This window comes from Pleurodeles waltl, chromosome 3_1 (assembly GCF_031143425.1).
Source record: "Pleurodeles waltl isolate 20211129_DDA chromosome 3_1, aPleWal1.hap1.20221129, whole genome shotgun sequence".
Taxonomy (NCBI): domain Eukaryota; kingdom Metazoa; phylum Chordata; class Amphibia; order Caudata; family Salamandridae; genus Pleurodeles; species Pleurodeles waltl.
In genome coordinates this window covers 540,806,247-540,823,613 of record NC_090440.1, presented here as the reverse complement: position 1 = coordinate 540,823,613, position 17,367 = coordinate 540,806,247, and the positions used below count along the sequence as shown (strand labels likewise).

The 17,367-nt window shown below is 44.1% G+C and overlaps 1 protein-coding gene across 2 annotated transcripts in view; it reads left to right on the top strand.

Annotated features, from left to right (window-relative positions):
* The window catches only part of IQCH (IQ motif containing H), a 613,153-nt gene that overhangs the window by 550,632 nt on the left and 45,154 nt on the right, over window positions 1–17,367 (top strand). For both annotated transcript variants that reach the window (XM_069222867.1, XM_069222866.1), the window contains exon 17: window positions 8,764–8,934. In XM_069222867.1, coding sequence (XP_069078968.1) covers window positions 8,764–8,934 — 171 coding nt within the window. The remainder of the gene's footprint in view (window positions 1–8,763; window positions 8,935–17,367) is intronic.

Below are 17,367 nucleotides of genomic sequence, written 5' to 3'. Positions count from 1 at the left end.
TGAGTAGAAAGAAAGAGTGGGGGGGTATTGCATCACCAGATTTTTTTAGGTATTATCTGGCTTTTCAACTAAAAAATATTAGAATGTTATTGAATAAGAAGTCAGAGTACTCATTGGTCTGGAGAGCTTTGATGGCACATCTTGAGGAAGGAGCAGATAATTTCTTATATAAATTTGGACATCCAAAGTACTTCAAGAAGGTGCGTTTGAAGCTCCCCAGACATGCCTGGAAGGTTTGGATACATTTTCGGAAGGTGCTAGGGATACCTTATTATTGCAGTTCTGCTCCCATCTGGGATTCACCCGGTACTCCTGACTGTTTTATGGATAAATTATCAATTCCTTTGAGAATAAGCGGGATGGTAAAATGGGGTCAGATTATAGAAGGTTCTGAATTGTTAACCTGGTTTGCATTGCAGGAGTGTACTAGAGGGACAATCTCTAAGTTTAAGTATCTTCAGTTATCTAGTTGGGTTAAGTCTCGACGAGTAGGAGAAATGGGAAGGGAAACTAAATCAGACAGGTATTAAAAAAGAAATGGCTTTTTGGTATCATGCACAGTTGGAAACAGTAGAAGACGCTTCTTCCCTCCCTTTGTTGAAATGGGGGAGGATTTTTCCAAACCTAGAAGTTACATCTTTGTGGCAGAAGTCATGTTCAGAACTGTGGTTTACTATTAAACCTGCGGGGTTGAAGAAAAACCATAAAACGTGCTCCAGTTTGTTTTAAATAATCTTGAAATTTGAAATGTATTGCTAATCCAAACTTAACATTTATTGCCACACCAAAACCTTCTTGCAACACAAAAAAGGAAAGCACACACGCTTTGAAAGTTGGTGAGCACTGAGGCCCTCATTTTGACCCAGGCTGGTGATGTATGCCGCCACATTATGAGTGTAGTGGGTTGCAACCAACCCGCCACATCTCCACTCATACCGCCATGGCGGTATGAACCGCTGGGCCAGAGATGTGCATCTCCGACCTGGCAGTCCACACATGACCGCCAACGGTATAATGAGCCGGCCTACCACCATGGTTTTCACAGCGGTACCACTGCCATGAAAACCATGGCGGTAGGGCTACCGGTGACAGAGAACACCTTCAATGTCACAGGTAGAAGGCTCCCTCACTGCCCCTTCCCCTGCAATCACCTAAAACCCCCCCGCACCCCTAGAATCACAGTGCCCCCGCAACCCCGACACCGCCCCCTAGAATCACAGCACCCCCAACCCCTCACCCACGTAGAATCACAGCACCCCGCAACCACCCATGCACCACCACTTCCATACACTCATTCACTCACACTCATCCATACACGCATTCACACACATCCATACACGCATTCACACACACTTATCCATACATACATATACTCACATGCATACACACTGACATGCAGACACACACTCTTTGACACATTCATACACACATTCACTCACGTGCATACCACCACCCGAATACCACAACACTCAGATGCATACACACACACACATTCATACACACATGCAGACACCACACACTCACACACAACACCCCCCTCCCCTGACGGACACACGACTTACCTTGTCTGTGGACAAAGTCATCCAGCAGGGAGGGGGCGCTGCTACCGCCAGCAGGACACCGGCAGGCCGTCTGGTCAAAATACGGCTGGCGGCATCCTACTGGCGGCGCGGTGCAGGTGGTAGCACCGCACAGGCGCCTTGTCCGCCAACATGGCTACTGCTGGATTTCCACCCTAAATGTGGCGGAAATCCGGCAGTATCCATATTATGGCCAGCGGAAGACAGCCAGCGCTGGCAGTCTTCTGGTGCCCATGGCTTTGGTGGTCTCGGTTTGAGACCGCCAAAGTCATAATGAGGGCCTGAGTATTTATTCACAAGGTGGAAGTAAAATCCTGAAGCAATTGGGCAACACTTGCCTTGGTCACAGGCCAGGAAGTGACATCATTCACAGAGTATACATAATCATACAAAGTGCAAAAAAATGACAAACCACGAAACGGAACCTGTAATGCCTTTCACCATATACGCAAGCTTATAATAGGTATACAATAGTAGAAAAGTCATCATAAGTACTTAATCCGTTCTTTTCTGTTTTTGCAAATTATTCTAACCAGGGTACATATATAAATTTGTTGTAAAACCTGATGGTCATACCATTTGATTACAGCAATGATGTACAGTCTTGCCACTTAGTATGCATATGTTGCATAGCAAATTCAACAATAATGTCCAATTATACTCTTGAGTCAGGTCACGCCCCTGCTCAATCTGAAAGACACTTTGTAAGAACACATGCAACTGTAATGCCGTTTTTTTTAATTCAGTACTTCAGTGGACTAAGTTCATCCTCATACCCCAGTTAGCCAAGCATATTCTAGATTATCAACGCCTCATGCCAGTCGCATGCTACTCATGAACCAAATCAAGCCCAAGTGGGCACATCTGTCAATATGGCCCTTATACTGTTGATAGCTGAAATGATATCTACAGGGAGTGCAGAATTATTAGGCAAGTTGTATTTTTGAGGATTAATTTTATTATTGAACAACAACCATGTTCTCAATGAACCCAAAAAACTCATTAATATCAAAGCTGAATATTTTTGGAAGTAGTTTTTAGTTTGTTTTTAGTTTTAGCTATGTTAGGGGGATATCTGTGTGTGCAGGTGACTATTACTGTGCATAATTATTAGGCAACTTAACAAAAAACAAATATATACCCATTTCAATTATTTATTATTACCAGTGAAACCAATATAACATCTCAACATTCACAAATATACATTTCTGACATTCAAAAACAAAACAAAAACAAATCAGTGACCAATATAGCCACCTTTCTTTGCAAGGACACTCAAAAGCCTGCCATCCATGGATTCTGTCAGTATTTTGATCTGTTCACCATCAACATTGCGTGCAGCAGCAACCACAGCCTCCCAGACACTGTTCAGAGAGGTGTACTGTTTTCCCTCCTTGTAAATCTCACATTTGATGATGGACCACAGGTTCTCAATGGGGTTCAGATCAGGTGAACAAGGAGGCCATGTCATTAGATTTCCTTCTTTTATACCCTTTCTTGCCAGCCACGCTGTGGAGTACTTGGACGCGTGTGATGGAGCATTGTCCTGCATGAAAATCATGTTTTTCTTGAAGGATGCAGACTTCTTCCTGTACCACTGCTTGAAGAAGGTGTCTACCAGGAACTGGCAGTAGGACTGGGAGTTGAGCTTGACTCTATCCTCAACCCGAAAAGGCCCCACAAGCTCATCTTTGATGATACCAGCCCAAACCAGTACTCCACCTCCACCTTGCTGGCGTCTGAGTCGGACTGGAGCTCTCTGCCCTTTACCAATCCAGCCACGGGCCCATCCATCTGGCCCATCAAGACTCACTCTCATTTCATCAGTCCATAAAACCTTAGAAAGTCAGTCTTGAGATATTTCTTGGCCCAGTCTTGACGTTTCAGCTTGTGTGTCTTGTTCAGTGGTGGTCGTCTTTCAGCCTTTCTTACCTTGGCCATGTCTCTGAGTATTGCACACCTTGTGCTTTTGGGCACTCCAGTGATGTTGCAGCTCTGAAATATGGCCAAACTGGTGGCAAGTGGCATCGTGGCAGCTGCACGCTTGACTTTTCTCAGTTCATGGGCAGTTATTTTGCGCCTTGGTTTTTCCACACGCTTCTTGCGACCCTGTTGACTATTTTGAATGAAACGCTTGATTGTACGATGATCAAGCTTCAGAAGCTTTGCAATTTTAAGAGTGCTGCATCCCTCTGCAAGATATCTCACTATTTTTGACTTTTCTGAGCCTGTCAAGTCCTTCTTTTGACCCATTTTGCCAAAGGAAAGGAAGTTGCCTAATAATTCTGCACACCTGATATAGGGTGTTGATGTCATTAGACCACACCCCTTCTCATTACAGAGATCCACATCACCTAATATGCTTAATTGGTAGTAGGCTTTCGAGCCTATACAGCTTGGAGTAAGACAACATGCATAAAGAGGATGATGTGGTCAAAATACTCATTTGCCTAATAATTCTGCACTCCCTGTAATCTAATGAAATGTAAGAAAAAATCTGGGCTCTGATGCCACCTCCTGGTTCAGAAATATGGCTCTTCTATTGTTGACAGCTGACATGATATCTAATCTAATGAAATGTAGGAGAAAACATTAGCTCTGGTGCCAGCTCCTCGTGGAAAAATCTCTTTGTGCACCTCTCTCAGTACTGTTTGGTAAAGGTTTTTTTTTCTGGAGATCACACAAGGTCTGAGTGCAGCTGCGTTGTCAAGGCAGGCCTAAACAAGCCTTGGATACACCAAAAGGTCTGGCCTCTTAAGCCTCTCTGCCCTCAGATTGCAGTGTCTGGTAAGCTCGACCTAAAACAAGAATCTGTTGTGCAGAACTGAAACTTGGCTGAAGAGCTGGGGCTGTAGTTCTTGATGGATGTCGAGTTATATAATATAGTCTTTAATATGTATAAATTGTTCACTATGCATCTGTAGACTGCTGTAAGATAAAGGCCAGTAGCGGTGAAAGTGAAATGGTCGCAGAAAGCCACTTAATAGCTACCTAATTTGAATAGATGTCTTGAAGAGGCCATCTTTAGGACATTTTTAAAACTAAAATGCTCTCTATTAAAATGGATCTTTGAGCAAAAGTGTTTACCACAGTTTAGCCACTGGTTAAATTCTGTTCCATGTCGTGCTTATACTTTCTGGAGGTAGTTAGTCCGGGTTCCTTCTTTTAATACAATTTCTTCAAAATCTAAAGCATCTGAGGGTGTTTTTAGTTCAAGTAAATTTCCTTGATTGCGAATCTGTGGGCAAGATAAAGCAGCTTGCACTCGGTGCGTCGTTTAACCAGCAACCAACCTAGTATTTCTAAACCTGAAAATGTTTCTTCAGTCCCTTTTTGGACCTTCTATAAATGGAGCACGCCATGCAAAGGCTGCCCAGCATACGCTACATTAGAATAGCCCATCCTGAACCTGTTAACCTACCACAATCAGAGGCACCCTCTGGCAACTTTGAAAGACACGCTGAATGGTCTTTGCCAGTTTAAGGTGGACATTACAACTCTGTACCATCTCAGAGTTTTGCTTATGCAGTGACTCTCTCTAGAGACTCCCAGGCCCTACACACTTTCTGCAAATGCCCCAAATGTTTCACATCCATGTTTATCGGCCCAGCTCGCACCATCCATCCTTGCGTCTCACACTCTTCCATCCTGCGTCTTAAACGCCTCTCCATGGGTTCAACACTTCACGCTGCCATCCATATGTTCTGACCTCGTCATAATCAGCGTCTATGGGCCCCAACGCATCACACATACATGTTTTCTAAATGGCTCACACTCTGCCATTTGCCCTAGCTTGCCACATTGTCCATCGGTATACGCTGAGTCTCACACTCTGTTTAGGGGCCCTGACTCTTCACACTGTGTATCCATGTTTCCTAAGCTCCCCCACATCGCTGTTTGGAGGATGGGCAAGAGATCTGGAATAATGTTAGACCGGTTCCTTTATATAGAAACATCCTGCAGCAGAAGTAGCAGCCTGTAAGTTAATTCAGTATGGCTTGGGACAGAAACAGGCCAGTTAGTATGGCTAAAACCGAAGACAGTGTACGTTTTCTGAATAATGACTGGACAGTAAATGTGCTGTAGAATAGATGGCTTATCCAATGTACAGCCCACTAAAACAATGCGGCACCTAATGCATGTCATGCAGCCCCCATTATTGACTTCACCCAGACTTTTCCCTGCAAAGCAGGCCAGTAATTACGGTGATCAGTAAAGGCGTAGGAGGGCTGCAGTCCACTCTGCAACTGCTACAATTGATGGGCAGTCAGGAAGGCCTTTTGTCAAGATGTGAGCAGTCAGCACAACTGGCGACTCGCACTTTGTGGCAATTGCGTGGGGATAGGAGGGAGGCAGAGGTGTACATTGCGCACAAGATGGCCACAAGACCAGTGGCGTAACGAAACTGGGGGAGTTAAAGGGGGTCTTGCAAAGAACATGGTGGGGGGGACCCACACTGGACTCACTGAGGCCAGACTGTGCTGAGGGGGGCCCCCTGGAGCTCTGTCCCCCCACCTTGCACCGCGAGGGCTTCTGGGACCATTGTTCCGCCACTGCAAAATGCACATTGCTATAAAAAGCTTCAATCTTGAGATACTTTCTTAAAAATATATAATGAATATCTTGAGAAAATATGTGTGATTACAGTCCAGGTACCAGTTGCAATTGCTTGCTGCAAGGTAAGTTGCATCCTCCAGTAAAGGCAAGAAATACACCTTTCCTATTCAAAGCACATTGGGCCCGATTCTGAAAAAACTAATTTTGTATACCTATGTAACTCTCGTAGGAATGTTTCCAGATTAACTCTGTGCTGCAATTTGCAAACGTTCACTGGAGTATGTCGTATACACGTTTAAGGTGTTATTCATATCAAACTAGTCACACAATACCATTCCATAGTGGGAAAAGCCCACCCCGACGTGCAGCTGCGCTTCCTTTGTTTTCTTCCCGGGGCGAATACTTTCCCCATTGAAATACACATTCCCCTCCACTCTCCCACGTTTGGGAATATTCCGTTCCTCTTCCCTTCCTGCAAGGGAATGTGTTAAAGCCGTTTGCAGGAGCAACACTGCTATGGTTTCCAGGGTAGGAAAGAATCAGAAAGGAGTTTGTGGATACTCACACACCCACGCAAACTCACAGTGCAAATCGTGTCTTCATACCGCTGCCCCCTGCCCCACTCTCATCCCTTGTGTGGGTTTACTACTGCCTAGTCTTATGAAGTTGAGTCATACCTTAGAGAGTTGTAAAAGCATGTGCACCTGCTAGGAATGTGTTTGTGAATGCCTATCAGGTGTAAAGGCCGCTCTTTCCATCTGTAAAGATATGTTTAGGACTGGAAGCCGCTTTGTTATATGTGATAAACAGTGCCGTCCATATGAACAAAGTGCCGTTTGTATCTCAGTAATGATGCTTTTATGGAATAAACAATGTAGAATGAATTGCTGTAGGCATGTAATGGAAGGTGTTATTTACTATCGGTTCTAGTCGTTTTATCGACCTCAGAAAAATATATGTTTACATTAACCCTGCAAGTATTCAGTTCAGTTGAAATGTGAGTTTTGCTAGGTTTGTATAAACACTGTTTCATTTTCATTACATAGATGTACAGTAACACATTCAGATAAAACAGTTATGCAGTAAATACTACTCGTTATGCAAAATGTAAGAGTGTTTCATCCTTTCCAACAGAATTCAAATGTTTTCGCTGCTGGCTAAGTGCAGCTGTTTGCTTTCCCTGGTAGGCACTTGTAAGCAGCGGGTTAGTTACTCGTGAGCAGCTTATAGCACAACGGTCTGCGCAAAAATGCAGAACCCCCTCCCCTCACTCTCATACTATCATAAGGACATGTGACTTGCGGGCTACATGCAAGGTCTGCAGCCGGTATATCAACCCTCCAACACCTTCTGTGATTGTACAGATTTGTGACCTCCTCTAGTTCGCATTGTGGTTTCTGTCAGCAAGCGTTTCGTGGATAACATCGGTCTCATCAGTGACGTCATCAAAGGCTGAGTGCCCTGTAACCGGTGAGACTGCCGGTGATAACGTCTGCTGTTAACCTGCATCTGGGGTGACGCAGACTGGAAAAACCGGGTGTGGAGAGACACTGAGCAGGCAAGGGAGCACATCTAACTGCAGGGTGAGGGGGTTAAAAACTCCAAATCCTGTTTAGTCTGAGGCTTCTTGTCCTCAAATTATGCCTTGGGTTGAAAACGTATATATTTTAGTAAGGTGTATCGACACTATGCATAACCCATTCCTAAGACATTGATAGGACACCCGCTGTATTCAGATATTCACAGAGCTCTAACAGTGCTCATCTGTTCTCGGGCTGTTGCTGGCTTGCACCATCAAACTTGTTTTTTAATCATGCAAAGCGCCAAGCACCACATTTTACTATTTCGAAGTGCTATAATCCATAAATTGGATCCACGATCCAATTTATGATACTCATTTTATCCATCGCTTACGGATGGATGGCTGAGTCTAGACTACTGGAATTCAAAGTCAAGACCTCCAGAACACCACGTTTTGCCTGTACCAAGAGTTCTGCTCACTTACCCATCCTCCCAGATCAACTGAGACCTCCACAGTCACAGTTCACCTGTAGTCTGATCTCTATAATGTATGTATATGCCATTAGTGATGCAAGACCCGGCTGTGTACTCAACTGCAGTGCTACCTTTCAGAAATGCCACTAAATAAAATAAATCCATGACTTTCTAATTGGTTGCTGACTATGTGGAATAGAAAATGCTCAATTTTGCCCCATTATTTACCAATTTTTCTCTGGGGAGAAGGGACACCACCCCTGTTTCCCCGCTGCCACAAATCATCATTGAGATTGCCAGATGTGCTTGCTGTACGGACGTGGGCGACTAAAACTAATAATAATAAAATATGCATTGTGACCCACCCTACCACTTAAAAAGGTGGGACACCCCTGTTATAGTGCATCAGGCTGGTAGCAGCTTCTGACAGGGAGAAGATTATTATGCGGTACAGCATGTCTTGCTAGTTAAGTCTTTCTGGGTCCTACTGGTATACTAGACTCACTGCCCTGTTCATAATCCTTCATATACCTAACTGTGTTGCGTGACCTCAGTACAACAGATGGCAGCGACACCTACACTGTGTACCAATAATTGTTGTCTCTTGTTTTTTGTCACTTTTGTGCTTCAGGTGTGGGCGACTGACCTGGACCTCTCCTACAGTGCCCAGTTGGCAAACACCCAGCTCATGTTGTACATGACCAAGGGGACACTGGATGGCGCCGCAGCTCTTTTCCAGGTGCCACAAACAACAAGGGGACCAGATCGCCCAAGACATCGACGGTTGGAGCAGGAGGAACCGGTGAGAGCATCTCGGCCCTTGCTAAGGGCACTGTGGCAGATATGGGTGACAAATTACAATGTGTCCCGGGGGTAGCGGCGCACTGTGCTTTATGCCTGCCTTTCTGTAAGACAGCCGCATTATCTAAAAATCTCCCTCTTCGAAGTCCATTGGCAGGGATATGCACTCAACAGGTGATGTCACTGCAGAGTTTGCTTGAGGAGCTTTGATGGAGCTACGTATTGGACTCTGGGCTGAAATGGCATCAGACTTAGACTCATACTTGACATGCATTGATAGAGTTGTGTGTGAGTCCCTGGGTCCTACTAACACGAAAATAGGGCTTATTTGGGTGTGTGCTGGGTTCCATGCATAGAATACTTACGGGCTCTCTCAGGTTGAGGAGAAAAGTGTAGGCCAGCAGTTCTTACCCTTTTGACTCATGTAACCCTTATCTGGATCTCTACTGAAAGCCAGGGACCCCAGCCTAAGAATTTTTTTACATTTTGAGCCTCAAAGCTATACACAAAAATAACGAAAGAAGTATGCATCAAACAGATGCAAAAAATATAAAACATGTAATTCAATCCACAAATAAAAACATTTTCAAAAATCGACATTTTAATAGTAATGGAAATGTCAGAAGTTTTTAAAATGTGGTTTTATTTCTAAAAGAGGAAGCACTATGCTAAATTCTAACATATCACTCTGCCTTTCTTCTGTTAATGTGTGCTGTTTATTTTGGTAGGGATTAACATTTACACAACTGAGGCCACCAGTCATCCACATTAGATGTTGTTTGCTGTACTTGCTCTGCTCCTACAAATCAGGCGAAGGACACCAACTTAATTTTTAACCTCAAATTTCCTCACATTTACAAAGCATTTTTAAATCATCGTTTAAAATGTTCTTTTTTAGGTATTTATATTAATTTTCTAATGTTATTAAAATTCTCCACACCACTGGTCAATATCCATGATATAGGGCAGGCCATTGAGCAACAAGTATTCTAAGTTGCAGCTCAATGTGTGTGTGTGTGTGTTTTTTTTTTTTTTTTTTTTTTTTTACAATTGTGTTCTGCTTTCCTTCTCTTATGACCTAGCTTACAAAACTTTTCTGGAATGCGCTTCTCAGTTTAAAGAAGACATTTATTGTTATTATTACTTCACCACGACATTCCTGAAAGACGAAATTAGTAGGTTGGAAGCACACGTTTAAAAATAGTCACAGCAATGAAAGCAAAATATATCAAAGTACTTCTCAGTTGCAATGAACACAGCAAATACATGTGATTATATTATAGCATAACTTCAAAGCAAAGCATAAAAGTCAAAATTGCATCACTGTAGGGCCTATCACTGCTTCATCTTTCTGGGACCTGCAAGTTGATGACTCCAGTTCAACTGCGAGAAAGAGATTTTCTACTCAAACGGGGACAGGCAACTGACGTCCGTTCCTGTCTGAAGCCAAGATATTTCTCCTCTCGCTGTTGCCCAGGGCCATCGTTCCAAAAACGTGTCCCCTCCTCTCAGACTCGGGAAAGGAAGGCAAGCCTTTGGAGACTGGCCAGATCTCCTAGACCCCTCCTCTTCCCAAGGCTGAGCAGAAAGGAAAACACCAAATGTACGCCTTCTTATCAGCTAGACTTTGGTGTGAAAAACACAGCTTGGTCTATCATGTGGAAAAACACAGCTTGGAAAAACACAGCTCATCTGCAATGTCTCAACTGCAATGTCTAACTCCACGTTAAGGCCAATAGGCAGCTAACCTAAATACCAAATGTAATGTCTAATGCCATGTCAAAGCCAATAGGCAGCTAAACTGAATACAACATGTAATGGCTAATGCCATGTTAAAGCCAATAGGCAGTTAACCCCAAATACCAAATGTAATGTCTAATGTCATGTTAAAGCCAATAGGCAGCTAAACCGAATACAACATGTAATGTGCTACTGGTGAACATTGAGCAACTAATATGCGCAGTGGTGAAACACAAAGTCATTGGTCAAACACAATTAATAGCATCACAAATTGAAAACTCTCAGGAAAATCATACCGCGCTTTCCTAAATTGTGCCGGGTGATAGTGCTTCAGGCAATTATTTCTTCTGCATTACGAAAACTCATTATATTTGGGCAGCCAAAATATATGTCCTCCGGATGCAAATGACTCATAATGCAGTGACTAAGTTTATAATGTGTCTCAGTCACTCAGTGCCCTTTGTGAACCATTTTAAACACCTACACTGGCAGCCTCCTTCAAACTGGCCATTTTCAGATACCTCTACTTTTAACATTGTGCTGCCTCACGCACATGCCCTGTCTTTCTCCAGGAGTGTTGCACATGCTGTGTTGCAGTGTGCTTGTTGAACTATACTTCTTCTGCCCAGCCCAGGTAGTTCTGCTGGTATAAAACGATGTCGAGCTGATGCAGGACAGTACTTAGGTCCAGAACAGCGCTTTATACATTTCCTACTACTGATAGTATTCATACATATATTCTGGAGTTTCGGTCAGTGACTCTTTTTAATTGGGAGCTTCTTTGCTGTTCATGTAAGCTTCATCTGTGTTTTCTAGCCCACATATTTATTAGATAGCATTGTTTGCAGTATGGAAAGGAGGAAAGCTTTTGAAAATAGGAGCTTAGATTACTATAGGTACATAAAGTAAGTGAGATACCACCGCCTTTTTTATGGTTAAAGACTTTGCATTTGCACAACAGTTCCTGGGTGCATGCATTGAAATGTGCTTAATTTTTAGGGTCAAGCCTGCGATAGCATGCGCTAGCACGTGTGTCTCACTTGCGAGACACTGTTGTTAGCAAAAAAGGAGCCCACCATTGCTTAATATTTGCTGGCTTGCATGGCACTCTTCTTTACAGCTCCGTAATGGGTCACTGCAGGCATAGCATCATTTCTGTTCCTTTATGTGGAGCAGGGTACAAGCACTGATTGATTCAGCTTAATCAGTGCCCGTCTGCTGCTCCTGATGTGATTGAGGTACTATTTTGTTCTTTTTAACTTCTAAGGCTCAGCAAACAGAAGGCTTGTGACTGGCAAAAAATGTGCCCAGCACAAACAAAATTGCTATTTAAAAAAAAAAAAATTATAGTTAACTTTTTATTTTATAAAGTCTTCTTTTCTCACTTGGCACTCAGGTTTTGTTTTGTTTTTGCTTGTAGGCAAGGTTGTCAAAAGATAACGATTATCTTGTTCTAAATATTGCAAAGTGACATTGTTTCTTATGTGTAACTTCTGTGCTTTCTTAACAAAATTGTGCAGTTCATCTCAATGCACCCCACTTCAATCCAATCCGCCCCTCCCGACATGCACACCAATCCACCCCACTTCATCCTACACCGATCCTCCCCAATCGAATCCACCCCAATCCATCCTTCAATCCACTCCACCCTACTCCAATCCAAACCCCTCACCACAATCCAATCCACCCCATTCCAATCCACCCCATCCAGTCCACCAACTCCACTCAATTGACCCCACACTACCTCAGTCCAGTCCACCCCACTTTACTCCAATCCACCCCACTACCTCAATCCACTCCAACCCACTCTATGCCACTGCATGTTTTGACACTCTCTGCTACTGAACTCTATTCCCCTCTACTCAGCTCTACTCCCCCATTTCCACTCTATGACACTCTACTCAAACAAATCCACTCTATGACTCTCCCACTCCACTCTACGATACTCCAGCACCACTAACTTTTAGCCATGTTTGAACAGCAGCCACACTGATGTACAACATGGCAAAAACTCATTGCCAAAGCCAATAGCTCTTATATGGGCGAGACCTATTGACTTTGCCAATGACCTTCACATATTTCACAGAGCTTTACCGATTTCCCTTCGCCTGTGCTCGAGTATAGTGTGCCTCAAACAGTGGTTGGCTAGTAATTAATCCTATTGTGCCTTGCGTTTTTTGAAAGCGCTGTGAAACCGCTTTGCGTGTATTGCATCTTTTCCTCGTGGGTGGCTCAACATTTGGTTACAAAATGTTGAAAAGAGGTAGTGTGCAATTTTAAAACATTTCAAACGTTAATATTTTCACAGCAGAGCCCTTTTTACGTAGACTTTTGTTCCCTTTCATAGTTTTTTGAGAAATAACACAAAGGTCTCAAGAAAAAAATTAAGCAACTTTGTATGCCCGAAGTGCACATGTGTTTGTTATGGCATTACCTGCCCCACAGTAGAGGGGTCGAGAGAGGAGGAAATTACAAGCATGGAGCGGCAGTGTAAACGCAGATTGCCTGGCAGCTTCATAGACACACATGGCATGGGGATATCTACTTAAGCTGAAGTTGCTCAGACATTTGTATTTTCACGATGCTACGTTAAATATCTGTCATGCCCATGCATGCTACTTGGGCAACATGTCACATTTATTGCTTAACCGGGAGTGAGAAAGGGTGAGGACTAAATTATTGATAATTTATGGAAAAAAAACCATCCTCTGTTTAAGACCACATTCAGAAGTTTGTCCACCTATTCCTTCTGCGTCCCTCCTTTCTGAGCACATGGTCCTCACCCCCATGGGAGTGTGGTGTTTTCCCATATCCAACACAGTGCCCCTTCCAGTGCGGTATTCGTTTGCCTTGTGTTAGAAAGGTCCTCCGTCAGAGTGATAGGGAGTACACTGCCCCCTTCCTGTGACATGGTGCTTGCTCCCAGATCACAGGGATCTAGTCGTTCTGGTAAGAAACACCGGGTATTCCTATGAGTGGAAAGATGTCCCCTACCACAGGAAACTTAGATCCTTCTCACAAGGAGCTTGTACCCCTGCCTCCATAGTGACTGTCCTTGTCTCCCTGTCACGGGTTCCCAGCCTTTCTAGAAGCAAGCTGCATCCTTTTTGTTGCTGGGTGCAAAGCTCCCTCAGGAGCATGGACCCTCCAAAGAGATCAGACACCCCTCTCCGAGTACGCGTCCTCCTCGGCTAATGTCCCTTGCTTGGGAGCGATCTGACCCCTGGATCACAAGAAGCATGGCCGCTCCCTCACAGTAAGTATGGTCACACTACAGAGAGATCAGTGACAGGCACCCCTCTCAGTGCCCCCTCTACTAAATGGATCCTCTGACCCCTCCTGAGAGCGCAGCCCCATCCCTAGGGCCACCCACTATCTCTAAGCACAATCCTTCACGAACCCAATCAGAGTCCTCTCCGTGCACGTATTAATTAGCAATAGCAACAAATACTGCCGTAGCATGGCTGTGTCGCCGGAGCATCCTTGCCCTTGCATCGAGCACAGCTGCTGTCAGGCTGCCCTGGCTATGGTTCTTTCTCCCGTTTAATGATTTGAGGAATGGGTTATTAATACCCGCGGTTTTACAGCCATGATTAATTCTCACCCATAAATGTGCTATGTCAGGACTTCTGCTGTGTCAAAGGCTGTGAATCAGTGTCAGGGCCATGTGCGAGCTCATTGTCAGTGTCAAGGACAGGCGTGAGCGCATTCTCCACGTCGGCAATAAACACATCTCGCCCTCTCTACACCTCCCCTCTCCAACCCTCCCTATCGCAGTCACTCTGTGGTCTGAGGCTACCAGGATAAGCAATAGCAACGAAGAGAGAATGCATAACTTTGACAGGAGGATTTCTGTATAGGGATGCAACGAGGGCAAGTCATCATTACTGGTGAGCACAACAGCATGGGAGACTGGCGTTATAGAAGCAAAGTACTTGGGTAGATGAGGATTGTATGATACCAATACACCGGCACTGGAATTATAAAAACTAGAGTACTTTGTGAGGGTACATGCAGGTGAGAGTTCATCCCTTGGGTGAAGCCTCTGAGCAGAGAAAAAGCAAAAGATGGACATGTGTAGGATTAAATGAGCCATTGGCTCCTTAGAGTACCTCGAGTCTCTGGTTTTGTTCTTCATTCCTATTGGTGTATGCTTGGTCACAGTCAAGGAAAGCCCGATCTGCAACTTTAAAGAAAAAGAGTTGTGTTATAATCTGCTGTGCTTGTAATACATTCTGTGCACACATCCATTCTTCTCTGCTGTGCTCAGTCTGTATGTAATGTCATGGAAAGTTGGTGAGTGACTGGAGGAGCGTGACAGAGACTGGGCTGAGTAGAGCGGATGCTGCTTCTTGTGGCGTTTCCTTATTAAATAACTTGTTATTTATCCTGTAACTTTTTAAATAAACCTACAACTGCTATCCTGTGTGGACTGGCTACCTGACTCCTACCTACACAGGAAGGACCATTGATTGCAACAGGTTTTCTTTGCCGGCTAAAAGGAGCTGGATATGAGGCATGTGTCTGTTGTGGAAGTCCCAGTGGCCGAGCAGACAAAGGTGTAGATATGGGCTCCGGGTTGCGAAAATTCCGAGCAGCAAAAAATCATGTTGCGCAAGAACCAGGTGTGCGACGACTATGACTTTGGCTTGATCACATGAGTACCCATTGAAACATAGAAATGGTGAATAACTAGTACACCTCACACTCTGGTTTACACATACATGAGGAGTATCGAGGAGTTTCCAATGTACCCGTGGGCAACTGGATTTGTTAGGTAGTTCACTGTTGCAACAATAGATGTTGGCAATTGGTGAGGTGGTGATGGTCGAATCAGCTCAACAATTCTAAATACCATATACATACTATACGCATGTGTGCATTTGAATTCGTTTTTATATAGCATGAATCTTCCTCAGGGAGATGTACATCAAGGGGGTGTAAATGTGATTTTAGATCAGCATCCCCAAGAAGTTTCACAAGAATCACATGCTTTCTGATAATGTGCTAAAGTTTAGAATAGATTCCAGGTTTGAAAAAACAGATGGCCCCTGCTAGTGTATAGATGTTTGGAAAGGTTGTCAGGAAGTGCAAAAACATGACCACAGTGTAATGCAGGAAATGATTCAATTTAGCCAGGGAGTTAACAGTTAATTGTAAAGGGTACTGAATGGATTGTCATGAGGGGGTAATGAAAAATTTCCTAGTAAACGTGAAGGAAAGTTCCAATTCTATTAGGGACACGGAGGCGAGGATTATGCCTTCTTTCTTTATTTTATCAATAGCAGCTTCAACTTTAACCACATTGAACTACATTTCCCAAGAAACACAGGGAAAAAAATAAAGATCCTATGATCCCCGCACCGGAGTCTAGTCAATGACATCCGGGTCGCTTCCCCTGTGACGTCCTCTTTCTTGACTCTGAGGAGAAAAGTTGGTTCCCGCTGTCCTCATTCCTGTTTGGACCCCGCATATCCTGTTAAACGAAGAGAAAATAATCTGGTAATCTAATGGCAATGAATAACTAAAGCCAACAAAATAGCTTTCCAGTGAAGCCAAGAGCCACCCCAGATAGTCATATCCAGTAAACAGGTACACAGCGTGAACACATTTATAACCACACATGACTTCGCATTCTTTTAGGGCATGCAGTTCAGAGAAAACCATAAAGATTACTTAGACCTTATGCTATAACTGTTAGCACATCTTCCGGAATAAAGTGCAAGGTTTGGGTAATGGTCTTGTTCAGCCAATGGTGGGAATAATCCTCGCCTCCATGTCCTTAATAGAATTTAAACTTTCCTTCATGTTTACTAGGACATTTTTCATTCTATTTCAGGACCAGAGGTTAGGATTATGCCCGTTCAAAGCTTATTCACCACCAACAAAGCCATATCCAATACCGGTTTGAAATAAAACCTCTTGAACATAGACTCTGAAGACCAATCCGCTGCATTGATAAAGTCTTCCAAGAGGGCTCCCAAATGGAATGCTTTAGAAGTCATTGCTCCTCGTAGCGGGTAAGCTCCGATTATCGCGGTATTAACCCCTGCCTCCTGCATGATCCATCGGACCCATCTCGCGATAGTGGGCGATGACACTGTCCTATGTAGCTTTCTAAATGAGATAAGTAACTGCCTCTCCCCAGGAGGTCTGAACTCTTCTGTCATTGCCTTGTAGGCTTTAAGGCAACGCACAACGTATAGTTTGAGGAAGCCCTGAAAGGATGGGTAAGAAACCACTCTTGAATTAGTTTTGTTCACCTGGAAATATTGAATGTCACCCCATCCGGAGTGAAGGAGCGGCCCGGAATGTCCAGGGCCCTCACATCTGATACCCGATGACATGAGCCCAGGCACAAGAGCATGGGTAACTTGGCCGATAATTCCTTTCGGGATAAATATTTGTTCCATTGCCACAAAAGGAAGAGATTGAGAATGAGATTTACATCCCACAGAGCCAAGTAGCGCGACTCGGGCGGCAAAGACAGATGTATACCACTCATTAGTTTGTAAACCAAGGGATCGGAACAGAAAATGGCACAGCAGTTCCAGGATTCCATGTGCATCAGTCACCACTTCATCTCGTCCACTACCTCGGCGGTGAGGGAGACCCTCTCTGAGTACTGGAGTCCCCTGCGCAAGTGAGAGACCTTCAGATGCTGAAGGGCCCTGTAATGGAGGGGGCCCGGGAA